The following is a 13328-nucleotide window of genomic DNA, read 5'->3' as shown; positions in this document are numbered from 1 at the left end:
TCAAACATCCAAATTAAACCCGGCATGCCGACCACAGAGCACCACAGGGCATAATTTAAACTTGACACCATAAATGTAAACACATCTTTCGCTACATAATTTATCCATACTTCTCTCCATGTTTATTCTGCACGGTAGCAACTCACTTTCTCATATATATTAGCTATGGGTCTAGCCTGGTGCGGAGCGGTATGGTGGGGGTCAGGCTGGTTGGAGGGACATGGTCGCCCTGGGCCCGAGGTTTTGCCCTGAGAAAGAAGTGCGCTGTGTATAAATGTCCTTCTTGTTGCCTATTCGTTGGATGACATAAAGGCGGTATGGAATAGACGTTGCTCTGGAATCGGTTCTACGCAGCGCCCACTCCCACACTGACAAGTCAGCTGAAACACAAACAAACAAACATCTGGATGGCACTAATTGACCTCTGTTCAGCAGACACATGGCACACACAGGCAGTCGACCTGTTCGGTGGGTATGTTTGCTGACTGGCTGCTGTGGCACAAACTGTGTCCTGGCACAAAGTGAGGCCAGTGTGTGAATGTGAGGAGTGGGCGAGGAAGGTGGCCTCGGAGCAGAGAGGCACTGTTATGTCTTTGGCTCGTACAACACCACAAAAATACTTTGGTTATAATTATCCATTTGATCCACAATACACATGATCCATGACAGTACACAGCCAACATGCACTACTGTTCAGCTCTGACAACCAGGGAAGATTGTAAGAGTCAAGAAGGGAGTCTAAACAGGCTCGTTTAGACTCCCTTCTTGACTCTCATCCTGTCCACCCTCTCTCTGCTGCATCCCCATAACAGACCCCCTGAACATGACCGGGATCCCAAACACACACCCCACCTTCATCTCTCCCATGTATTAGTAAACTGATCTGGCTCAGCAGCTAGGTTAAACTGATTAGGGTTTTGGATGGGACACAATTATGACAGAATCTCTATGTAACGTATAACCAGGGCGCTGCCCTGGGTCTTCAGGTTTCCGATACAGATCATGATTAAATGTTAAGGAAATGGGGGAAACTCAAAATATTGCATTCCAGACAAATGCAATTAAAGTGTATCACATGTAGTAAATCCCACATGCTTTGATACCTGGTTAGGAGGTTGAAAGCGAGGTAGCTGCAGCTGTTTGACCTTTTTGTAGTTTGAGTTCAGTGCAGCAGTGTATAATATTTTCAAGAAATGCTTCATTGAATGAGGATCCTACATGTTATGTTGAATATTGATTCATAGATGTAGTTCTGAAGTGAAACCAGAGCATTGAGAAACAGATCCAGACAGCCCATATACAACATGACGGACCGCTACATGTTGCCATGGAATATTTTAAACCATGGGTGAGCAATCCAAACAAAAAGCTGCTCATATTGTGCATAAGCTGAAAAGGTTTCTGCTGTTTCCTTCCATGGCTGCACATAATGCACGTCCTTTCTCAATGATCCCAGGGAAATCTACTAAAGTTAATGAGACCGAAGAGTTGTGAGACCTGAGTGTTCTGTCCTGAGAAAGAAAATTATCATGCAAAACAGTACATTTTGTACTGTGGTGGAAACCAGGATAATAAGCAAGCTCATGTTTACTTGAAAATGTGAATTGTTCTGGCGACACCAGGCCAGCACTTAACCATTCTGCACTCAGAGGAAATAACACAAGCTGTGCACCACTGGAGATCCATCAAACCGTATCCTTGAAAATGGAAACTTCACATAGAGAAAGAAAAATCTGCTTTAAACATTTAACATTTGACTCAGGTGTGAGACATTCCTCCATTTCTGTTGTGCATTGCTTTGGACGCATGGTTTTCTGTCAACGCAACACTCAGGGAAGTGAACTTAGTTTGCAGGATCATAATTTTTTTAACTTGTCCAATGGGAACAAATAATGCTAAATTTTATATTGAATTAGGACATGCTGATACATGGAAAGAACGAGAGAGCAACTGAAACGTATTTATATATATATTTTTGTTGTTCTTCTTCTTTTACATTTGCCTTTCGGGCCAGGCCACTCATCAACGTGGCATATTGTTCATGTCGTAAAGCGACAATGTAAATAACCAGTTAACTGTTCAAAAAATACATAGCCATTCAGATAAAATATATTTCAATTACAATTGATGTGTCGATGCAGTAAGTGTTGAGTGTATCGAAGGAATCCTTAATTCAGATCTGAATGATAGATAGTGGGAAAGAAAGAGGGAGTAAAAGTTGGGGGTGATGTTAGAGGGGTTGTGGAGCACTGGACTAAATTACTGCAGGAGATTGACTGGAAAACTTTGTCAGCCTGACAAGGAACTGGCCTGGGCTGCTCAACAAGGAAAACATCTATCCAGGGCTTTCATTCCTATCCAAAACATCAGTCGCACAGCCCCTCCGCCAGCAGTTTCATCATACCAATATCACATATGGCCGGCGTTGTGTTACTATTAGCATGACGACTGCCCTGCCAAGCAGCACAGCCAAACTGACAGGAAGACAGAGAGGATAACCACAGGATGGGATTAGGGGTTTGTAGAGTGAAATTAGACTATCTAGCTACCTGATGAACTCATTTGCCTGGGGAATGACTGACAAAGCTAATTCAGAAAATGATTTAATGGGGAGCAGAAGCAGATAAAGTGCTATAAGTCGATCAGTGCCAGGTCCTTAGGTGAGCCTGATAAGGTCTTTGCATTCGTGCCAACTTCACAGACTCGAGGAGCTCTGTTTCAGCAGTTACTACTGACACACTGAATAAATGCCTGTTGATCCTGATTACTTTAAATGAGCCATATACAGACCATGGTTGTGTGTGTGTGTGTGTGTGTGTGTGTGTGTGTACAGCCTGAGGAACCCCTTGGCAGCACTGATCCACAATATTTTGTGTTGTTAATTTGATTTCTATGCCTGATTTGTTTGGATGTTGCTGCTAAGTGAAAAGAATCTGGTGTTTGTGAATGTTTAAATGAACTGAGGAACATCAACCGTAAATAAAGATGTTTGACGTATCTCCACTTCCTTTTTCCGTTGTACATAAAATGAAGCCAAAATATCCCGGATATGGATGCCGCCATCTTGCGCTTTAGACATAGTTTGGAGACAGAGTCTGTGGAGTAGTGGTCGTGGTGTGGAGCATGAACTGAGTCCATGAACATGGTCAAAAACTGTATGTATCCCCAACATGCAACATAGCTACGTGGCTACCTGTTTTAAATGTAGTTCCCATTGTATGGTAGTGCCACTAAGTGGATAAACTTTGTACAGCAACAGTAAGCACAAAGACAAACATATCAACAAGTGGATAAATAAATGGCATAAATGGCTCTTACGTGTGGTATCCACGTCCTGCCCATTCCCATTCACCTCGTTTTATAGCATCAAATAACTAATTCAAACCAAACTTAGTGGAAAAGTTAACAAACAGTGTGATACGATCTACCTAAAATGACAGAAACAACCATTGAAAAAAAATTCTTTGACATGTACTCTGACTTTTTGGTCTCGTCCAAGATACACCCACTAACATGGAGGAGGCGGGGTTTATGACCTACACTGCAGCCAGCCACCAGGGGGCACTCAAGATGTTTTTGCATCACTTATGTGGAACTGTCCAGTCGTCCATCTTTATATACAGTCTATGCTAAAAGAATGACAAGCTACTTTAATGAATGAGAAAAACTCCTTTACATTTAGTTTTCTTATTTCCTGAAAAGTCAACACTTTGCAGAAATAACAGTTTTTTTTGTGTTTATTTGAGTCTCAATTGCTCTGTGGGATTATCTGAAAGTGAACTACGCTTCACCACAGGTACTTCTGGGCCCCAGTGGTTCTGTAGTTATGAACTCAGAGATCATGGCAGCTAAACTGTCCAGACAGGCCCGAGTGTCGGAAGCTCACGTGGGTAAAAACACATTAATATCAACGTCACTCGCCACCTGCGCCCGGTGCCCAGACCGCTCCAGTTTCAGGCGGCATTCAGAGGAAAAGTCAGGTCATGTGTTGCTGAGCCTCAGTTTTAATTTGCTAATGGCACTCCCTGTTTCATCTCCTGCATTTGAGCTGATTGCTCACAAAAGACTCCATTTACCCCTGAAAAGACACGCCATCTTGGCACCGGCTGCGGCTCGAGGTCTCAGCGTCTGCTGCCGAGGGATTTTGCCACTCGCTCTCTTCCAAAAATCAGTCTAGTAAATCTAAATATATATGTTTGCTGGTTTCACACCAGTGAAGGAAAAAAAGAGGAAATTCCATGATCTACGCCAGGGTCTCCACATCCAACTTTCCTTCAACAAGTGGTTTGACTGAGTGTGTCAGTGAGTGTGAGTGTTTTGATGTTTGTCTTTACGGGTGCACATGTGCATGTTTTTGGACAGGGCCCCGGTGAGCTGCTAATGCCAGCTGTGTTTTATCATTGTGCAACGGGCAGGTGGCTCTCTATCTCACCTTTGCTCAAAACATGAGATGAACACTAAAATATGTTAATCTACATTTTTGTGGATTTTTGTTTTTAAATAACAATGGGAGAAAAATGTGTCCCTTTAATCAAATAAAAGAAATGTAATGCTGTAAATTCCTATGGGCATGCCGCACTATAAAAACATTTGTCTCTGCACTTATAAGTCACATTAAGATCACCTTATGTTACGTACATAAAATTTAATGAGCATGCCTCTATAAATTTGTCGAGGTGCCAGGTGCAAAAATAATATTTAAATGAAACCTTCATATTGTATCCAAGCGAAACATTGTCTAAATAAAATATTACCATTGGTCTTTACGTAACATAATACACCCAAACTGTGCTGTTGTTACAATTTCCAAAAAGCTTCTTACGAAGAAATTTTGTATATAAGTACAGGGAGACCACTGAATCATTTTTAATACCTCGAACTGCTGACTACATTCTTCATCCCACAACAACATAACCTCCTCTAATACAATTTAAAGCACAGCCTTCTTTTGTTTTTGAAAATCCAAATTTTACGAGTACATTTTCCCCCTGATATGTGACCGAGTCTGCTGATCCAAACAAACCAAATAAAGTGGAGAACGCTGCCCTTCTCCCCTGAAGTTAGTCTGCCATGTAAACGCTCCTGTCCTCTCGGCAGCCTCACTGCTTTGGGAGGATATTTTTTCACAGCGCGGCCTTCAGATGCTTCAAATCCGCTGGGCCGAAGCAGAACAATATCAAAGTCTAGGACTATGTCAGGGCTTCTCTTGCTGGATATATTTTTAATATTTATGCAGACACTGGAAAAAAATGCAATAATCTAAAACAACAAGTGAATTAGGCATGAAACACAACAGGATATTGCAGAGAGCTTATGTTGTTTCCTTTTCGCCCTTGTGTCCGTCTTTGCCTGCCTGCCCTGCACAACTGCCCAGGGCCGCCTTTAATTGGGAAGGAGAGGGAACTGAACATGTTTTCTACCGAGGCAGCAGAAGTTTTACAACAGACATCTACATGTGGAGGAAACTAATTTTTTCTAATGAAGACTTTCTGAAAATATTAGCCAGGTACAGACTGTGACACACATGATTTGTGATAATGACGTTTTACAGCCAAAACATAGCATGAAGCAAATTCTGTTCAGCTGTTTTATATATACACACACACACATATATATGTATATATACAGAGAGAGAGAGAGAGAGATGTGTTATGTTTGGATGTGAAGGGAGCCCTGCTTCATGAGCACCCACTGGAGTCTGCTGCTGGAAAGATAATAAAGGGATTAGCCATGGTTTTTCTAGGGCATTTGGTCCTAAAACAGAATGTCTCATCTGTTTCCTCCATGTGAATAGCTTAAATTCTTCAGTGTCTTTGTCTACTGCAGGAGCGTCACAAGTAAGGAAAAAAAAACAAGGCCTTGGGACAGACACGACTGAAACACATGAGGATCCACACGCTTTTAAGACGCACACTGTTTCCTTTAAGTACAGAGCACTTACTTAAATCTGTATAGACTCTATACAAACACAAACACACTTACAAATACGCACAAGGAGCATGTTTATTTTCTCTGGCCCTGCACATTTATCTGCTGAAGTCCCAGCTCAACATAAATTCAATCCCCGCTGATTAGACGTGTTGATTCAAGCTTGAAAACATTTCACATTTCTGTTTATGTTCTGTCGGAAAAAGAAGAAGTGTTACAACCCAACGTACTGTACACCGAATCAATACTTCCTATTGTGAGCGTCAATGGAAACAATTTCCCCATTTTCAAGTTGCTGCATGGCTGCGAATATGTGTGTGTGTGTGTGTGTGTGTGTGTGTTTGATATGAGGGTGATTAGTTAGGATGTGTAGCAGAGTTTCACAGCCCGTCATGTCCGCAGATAGAATCCAGCGGCTCGTCCACACTGAGCCAAATTGTTCCAGTGTTAACATATGGCAAACATCTCCACACATGCACATACACACACACACACACACACACACACACGTTCACATACACATACACATACAAACATGTGTCAACCAAATGTAACTAAGGTACTAAATGGAGTAAAGAAACCTGCACAATGCTCCAAAGAGCAGCAACAACAGAGAATATATAATACAACACACCTTAAGTAGAGTTACCATGGTATGTCTAACTATTTTTAAAAATGTATTGTATATTAGTCTTTACTTAACCAGGGTTGTCCCGCATGAGATATAAGATCTCTTTTACAAGGGAGACTAGCATAGACACATAGATTAATAATATTCAAACTTTGTTCAATGTTACTTAAGTTTTGAGGCAGAAAAAATCTGTAACTTATTCCAAGCATTGGGTGCCGAAAGCTTATCCTTCTTCAACGTATTTACTCCAGACTTTGGAAACAACAAATTAATGTGCAATATGTCCAGAGAACAAAGATTATAACTTCAGAGATTCCAAATTAAAAGAGAAGATAAATAGGTGGGAGATTTTAAGGGTTTTGAATATAAACACAGACCAATGATGGAGGTGACGCACACATAAGGGAGACCAATTTGCTTTTGAAAAAATGGTGAGTAAGAGAATGACAATTTGTAATGAATCTCAGTGCCCCATGATAAATGTGAAGAGAATGAGCTGAGGTGTTCATGATCAACACATCTCCATGGTCAACAAGAGGTAAAAAGGACATTTCTGTTGAGAAAAGCAGGATTTCTATCTGAAGTAAAATCCTAATAAGAGCCTCAGCCTTTTACATTTGCCTTAAAAACCTATCTTCTCTGCCCACACTCCAAGATGGCAGCAAATGACCTCCAAACCTTTCAGTTCACACTGACTGTGTGTTTCGAGAACAACTACAGCTGAGTTTGTGTTTTTGGCTCTGCTCAGCGTTCAGCTCAGATGAGATTTAAAAAGTATCGGAATCTCTTATTCAACACCGTGTCATAAAATACAACTTCCTTTTAAATGATTCTCACTGCATCTTATTTCCAAAGCCACTGTTATACAAGTTATTTAGGAAAATAAACCTGACCTTTGGAAAAAAAAGGCCCTTGAGATAAAACAGGTGTTGCAACAATATTGCAGACTCAGTTCTTCAGTAATTAGGATTTGGACGTGGTTCCCGAGCTTGAGGAGGAACTCTTCTGACAGGGGCTTTCGGGTGAAGCCGTGAATTGAGCAAGACTATAGCGAACGTTACCTACGCTCCCTCTGCGGCTCCCTTCTCCAGACTACTACATTTCTCCCCATGTTTGGCTTGGACATGAGGCAAATTCACTTAATACTTGTGGGACAGCTAAACATTTAAAGCTCCCATTTAAGCGGATCAAGTGTAGGCATTGTTTGGTTATGTTAACCATATGTGTTGGCTTTTCATGATCTGAATCCCCGCTCAAAAAAACAAGAGTGCTGGTGAAAATAAACATGGGATCGCACTACACAAATTGTGGACTAATTGTGTATTTGGACTAAGTCATTCTTAAGGTTGGAGGGCTTTTTCCATTTGCTAAGGGACGTGGGGGGAAATGACAGCTTGACGTTGATTAGTGTGTTGACTTGTGGAATTGGAGCCTTACCTGTAAAGAATACAACCACAAGATCTATTTATACTAACAAGGTAGTGCTACTCTCACAGCAGCTCGACATCTTCACTGGAATTCTTTTTTTCTGCTAAAAATACAGGAATTACAATCATCTGTTGAAAAGTAATCAGCAATGAAGCAAGTCCAGTCTTGTTTTTGGACGCGATCTACACGTATCTTATTTAGGAAAAATGAATCTACATAGACTGTTTTCCTCTGTGAAGTACGCTCAAATGTTTCATTCAAACATTTTTAACAGGTGGCTGCAATTATGAGACAAACTAGACTCAAAATAAAACAATAAATACAACCTAAAACTTCCAAAAGAGGTAAAAAAAACAAGATGGCTGATGAGGAGGAGATTTTCAACACTACTAAATGTGATGTGTGGTGAATATACGTGACCACTGGTGTTTGGTGAGTGGTATGTGGATCATTTCAGTGGTTCATGATGACTCACCATACACTTGTTGGGTTTCTCTCCAGAGTGGACCCTCATGTGAATGAGCAGCTTGTAGCGCGCATTAAAGGGCTTGTAGCGGCGAATGCAACCCGCCCAGAAACAGGTGAAGTCTTCACCTTTGCGCTGGTCGATGTGCACCTTCTCAATATGCCTCACCAGCTCCTCCTGCTGCTCGTACGCAGCGCTGCAGTCAATCCAGCGACAGACCTGCTTATCACCCAGCACTCCTCCAACGGCCTCTTCCTGCTCTACGGCTGTGTGAGATCCAGGAGCTCCTCCGGAGGTCTGTTTGTGTCCCAGAGATGAGGCCGATGCTGTTTGCTGGCTCAGGTTGTGCAGCAGGCCCCCAGGGCTGGGCCCCACGTACTGGTGCAGGTGGTAGGGCGGAGGCATGGCAGGTCGAGGGGGGTGGTGGGGGTGACGGAGGTGTCCACTGCGACCACTCAAATGATGGTGATAGTGGTGCTGAAAGAGTTCGTCTTCACTTGGAGAGAAATCATCGAGGGGCTCCTGTTTGAGGGCAGCCCCCGATCGTTGGCCTCCGTCCAAGAGGACCCCAGCTTCAGGCCCTGAATGCAATGTCCCAGACATCAGGGCCCCACTCATCAGTAGCCCAAGCCCGTCCGAGCCTCCCACGCCTCCCCCGGCTGCTCCTCCAGCCCCACGCCCCTGCAGCATGGAGCCCGGCTCCTCACACAGCCCCTGGCTTAGCCCCTGGCCCTGCTCAGGCTCCTCTGATGACACCGAAGAGGAGGATGTGGAGGAGGAGGCCGAAAGGGACAGCAGGCAGGTGGCAGGTGATGACAGATGACAGCTCTCCTGTACCGTGGGTTGCTGGGGGCTGCCTCGAGGTGGGGGCCTCTGGAGGGCTTCCTGTGAGCAGGAGTTAGAGGGTGGGGACGTAGAAGAGGAGGAGGAAGAGGAGGAGAAGCCGGCACTTCTGGTGTGGCTGGGTGAAAGGTTAGTACGTAACCCGTTGATGCAGGCCACCATCGACATCTGGGAGGAGGAGCAGATGATGGCGGTGATATTGATCTCCTCGGAATCAGCGCCAGAACCTGATGGGGAACTAGTGGCGGCAACACTGCCCGTGCCAGCAGCAGCGGTAGAGTGCGCGGCCAGGGATAGGCAGTGTCTCTTCAGACTGTTCGCACTGAGCAGCCGCGCTGAATGACGGGAGCCAGTTGGAGACAAAGCCAGCGGGGAGGAGCCATCTTCATTATTAAACGATTGAACTGCGTCTCTTGACGCAGCCCCACCAACACCGCCTGCTACACATATGCCGCTACCGTTGTTGCTAACATGCGGAGCTCCAACTGTCACGTCCCTTGGCACCCCCAAACCTTGTCCTACTCTACAGTTTTGAAACAAGGCCTGAGACGTGCTATTGACTCTCGACCCTGTGCTGGAGATTTTATAGCCCATTGAGTTCTCCTGTTTGATTATGTAAGGGAGAGAGGAGCGAGTCGCACTGGCACTGCCGCAGCCGAGGCCAGGTGAGGCCCCTGACAGGGTCGTCTGGAAGGCAGAGGAGGATCTGTAATGAGAAAAACACACAGAGAGGAATATGAGCGCTATTAGCTCGTAGGCTGATGACAGATGCAGATTGGTCATCCTTCCCACCAGCAGCAATGTCAGAATTTTGCCTTCTGCTTCCTCCTAAAATATTTCTCTCAGTTTATATAAAAACCATGTCATCTCAAATTAGTCCCACTGGCCTAAAACATTTCATTCACTGTAATGGACCTTATGGAACGAACATTAACACTGTGCTGGCCTTGTTATGAATTAAGGTGATGTTGGACATCAGGTAACATCCACTGCTGGTGACCCAAAGTGCTTTTATGAATAAATGAAACAGGATCTTCTCGTAGTGAGACGATATGAATGGGTATTTATAACTAAGAATAGAGCGGGGGTGGGGAGGGATGGCGACTGAGACAGAGAGGCCACTGGCTAGTGTGTCCATCTGATGGGCTTTGATGACACAAAGGGGTTAAACCCAACCCAACATCGGGGATAAATAGGGAGTCACCTGTTTTGGTGGCATAATTGCAGTCTATGAAGGGTCAGCGTTTACAATACTGTGTATTATGGTGGGAATCTTTTCCCTGCTGAATGGGGACCCCAGGTCGGGTTTCTCCATGCGTTGCTGTGATCTCCTACATAATCATTCCTGTCAGTTGGCTCATTATGGATTTTGTCCAAAGCCCCTGAGTGATGTGAGAAGAGCTCTCTTTTTCTGCAGCCTGTCTCATGAAGGAATCGTCTTTGTCCCTTCCCCTCAGCACGCTGGGGGGAAAAAGCGGAGCTAACGCTAGCTTGGATTTGGAGAAAGCCACAGGCAGACTTTGTCATTGCTGTTAATAAAGACTTGAACCCACCTCCCCTCCTCACTCTCCGTCTATTCAGGAATACCATTTCCTGTTTGGCTATGGGGAAAATATCAAGAAACAATATGCGGGGAGTCAACATCTGTCCAGTTGCACTCTGGGTCGAATGACTGAGGATAGAGGGAATAAAAAGAGAAGGAGAAAGACGAGGGACAAACCCCACGACATATAAATCCACTGGAAACTCTTCCTGACTTGACCAACAGTAGTCGAGCATTGCACAACAGAAGAATCAGATTAGTGCAACATAAATGCTGTACTTTGGACCCCTCCGGTGTGTTTTATGGAGACGGGGTAGAGCTTTCAGGTCATATACATGCGCATCTGATTCCACAATAGCACAGCTAATGAAAAACACATTGCACCTGCATATTGTTAGTAATACTATACCAAACAGGAAACATTCAAAACTGGAACAGGAACAAAATGATTCTAAAACAGGAATAACAGTGACAGTTTACCTGGCGTCCTGGTGAGGGCCGTCCTGCAGGAGGAGGTCGGGGGTAGGTCTGTCACAGTGGAGGCTCTGGGGGTATAGCCCCCCTGAATGACCCCCCGCCGATAGTGGCAGGCTCTGCCCACATCGCATCAGGGTGTCCACAGCGTCACCCAGCTCAGCGTCTACATCTTTCTCCGAGCAATAGGCACCATTCACTGGAAAAGGAGGGATAATGTTAATAACCTGCACTTCAGTTGGCTATTTACATATATTTTACACAGTTTTCTTACACAAGGATACTAGTACATCCTTGATATGTAGGTTTTGTTTTAGTTCACAGAGCTGTGACCCAGTGTCACTGAAACTAAACGCTGGATCAGCAACTCAGTTTCCTACTGACAGCATTGGAAGAGTAATCAGTTTTACAATGGGATCCTCGCCATCAGTGACATGTTGAAATCCTATTAGATTATAAATATTCTCTCGAGGAATAATTGTTGGCTGCCACAGCTGCAGGATCCAGTGATATATGAAGAGCTCTTTGGCAAAGTCCGCCTGGTGACAGTAAAAATACCACAGGAGAGACTTATTGCCAAATATTATTGCAGGAGAAGTTGAGGAAAAAAAATATCCATGTGTGGAAAAATAAACAAATCCAAATGAATATGTCCGCAAGGTCCAGCCAGTCAGAGCGCAACGTTTTAATATTAATCAAATAATTAAATTACAGATCCTCTTAGAATTTACCATCAGTTCCTCAACTTTTATGCAAGCAAGCCTTTTGGGAAAACAGTGACCTCATTAATTCATTAGATTCAACTGTTATTTTATTAGTGATTCATCAATTTATGGGAAAATAATAACAATTAAATTGTGGGTGAAAACACTATGATTTAATCTAGTAGCAGAGTCGAGAAGAAGAAGATTCCTGAAGATGTTTCATCTCTCATCCAAAACAATTCTTCAGTAAGTGGATTAATGTGGATTTCCGTCCATGTAAAAACCAAAAGTGACTGTGGTGAAGGGATTTATTCTCGGTGAACACTTATTTTATTGTGTTTTATTCCTTAGGCACAAGCCTGCACAACTGAGCCTGTTTTGAAACTTTTATTTTTATCAGATGTTTTATCCTTCCAACTTGAATATTAGGAAATAGAGGTTTTATGAATATGAGCAAAAATATAATAAAAATAGGAACAATAGTGAAGAGTGTTAGCGGAGGGAGGGAGGACTGTATGAGGAAATAATTGTGAAGGGGAAAGGAGATATCCCCACACACTCATGTGTAGGTGGCCACGCGCCCCTGTTCCAACTTTTCCTAACTCAATTTCTCAAATTCAATTATCCCCTAACGATGTTATTGCCAATGTTATCACACACAATGAGCTATTATTAATAAACTCACAATGCATGTGAGGGAGAACACAGAAAGGTACTGGGGAGTGAGATGTGAAAATAGGCAGAAAAACGTTCAGCAAATATCGGGATTTGGGCAACAGATGAAAAAGAAAAGAGAAAAAAAAAAGATTAACAAAGGAGAAAGAGATTACAACATGAGTAACAGATGGAGAGGGAGAGTAAACAGGACAAGCAGGAAGTGTTTGGGAATATGGGAAAAAGGTTACAAGAGTGAACAAAAGACGAGAGAAAACAGGGGAACTTTGTGAGCCATGTCATGAGGAACATCTATTTACATATCCCTCCTGCAGCTGATGTGTCCACAGTCTCCACAGCATTTGTCTTGTCGCGGGTCACAGCGGAAACACAAAGAAGCAGAGAGAAGGCGAAGCGAGCTACGCAAACAGCCTCGTATAGCCAGGGGACGACGCTGGTTTCACTCAGAGCTGCTAACAAAAGACAAGATGTCTTTTAACTCTGGTCTGTTTTCAAGCAACACAAACCATTGTGTTTATCGAATTCTCCTTTTTTTTTGTTGGCTGAGCGTCCCCCCCCAATTAGCATATACAACTGTGTTTCTGTATGAAAGTTTCAAGGCCCGCTGACGTGAAGCCAAGTGCTTCCCTGCCTCGA

General features: G+C 43.5%; 1 protein-coding gene across 1 annotated transcript in view; it reads right to left on the bottom strand.

Moving 5' to 3' along the window:
• The window catches only part of LOC124854739 (zinc finger protein GLIS1), a 75942-nt gene that overhangs the window by 34331 nt on the left and 28283 nt on the right, over window positions 1–13328 (bottom strand). The window contains exons 3-4 of the mRNA XM_047343060.1: window positions 11320–11512; window positions 8463–10002 (exon numbers count right to left, since the gene is read on the bottom strand). Of these exons, the coding sequence (XP_047199016.1) occupies window positions 8463–10002; window positions 11320–11512 (1733 nt within the window). The remainder of the gene's footprint in view (window positions 1–8462; window positions 10003–11319; window positions 11513–13328) is intronic.

Source organism: Hippoglossus stenolepis, chromosome 14 (genome assembly GCF_022539355.2).
Source record: "Hippoglossus stenolepis isolate QCI-W04-F060 chromosome 14, HSTE1.2, whole genome shotgun sequence".
Classification (NCBI taxonomy): domain Eukaryota; kingdom Metazoa; phylum Chordata; class Actinopteri; order Pleuronectiformes; family Pleuronectidae; genus Hippoglossus; species Hippoglossus stenolepis.
Note: the sequence above shows the minus strand (reverse complement) of the source record. Positions and strands in the feature narration are given on the sequence as shown.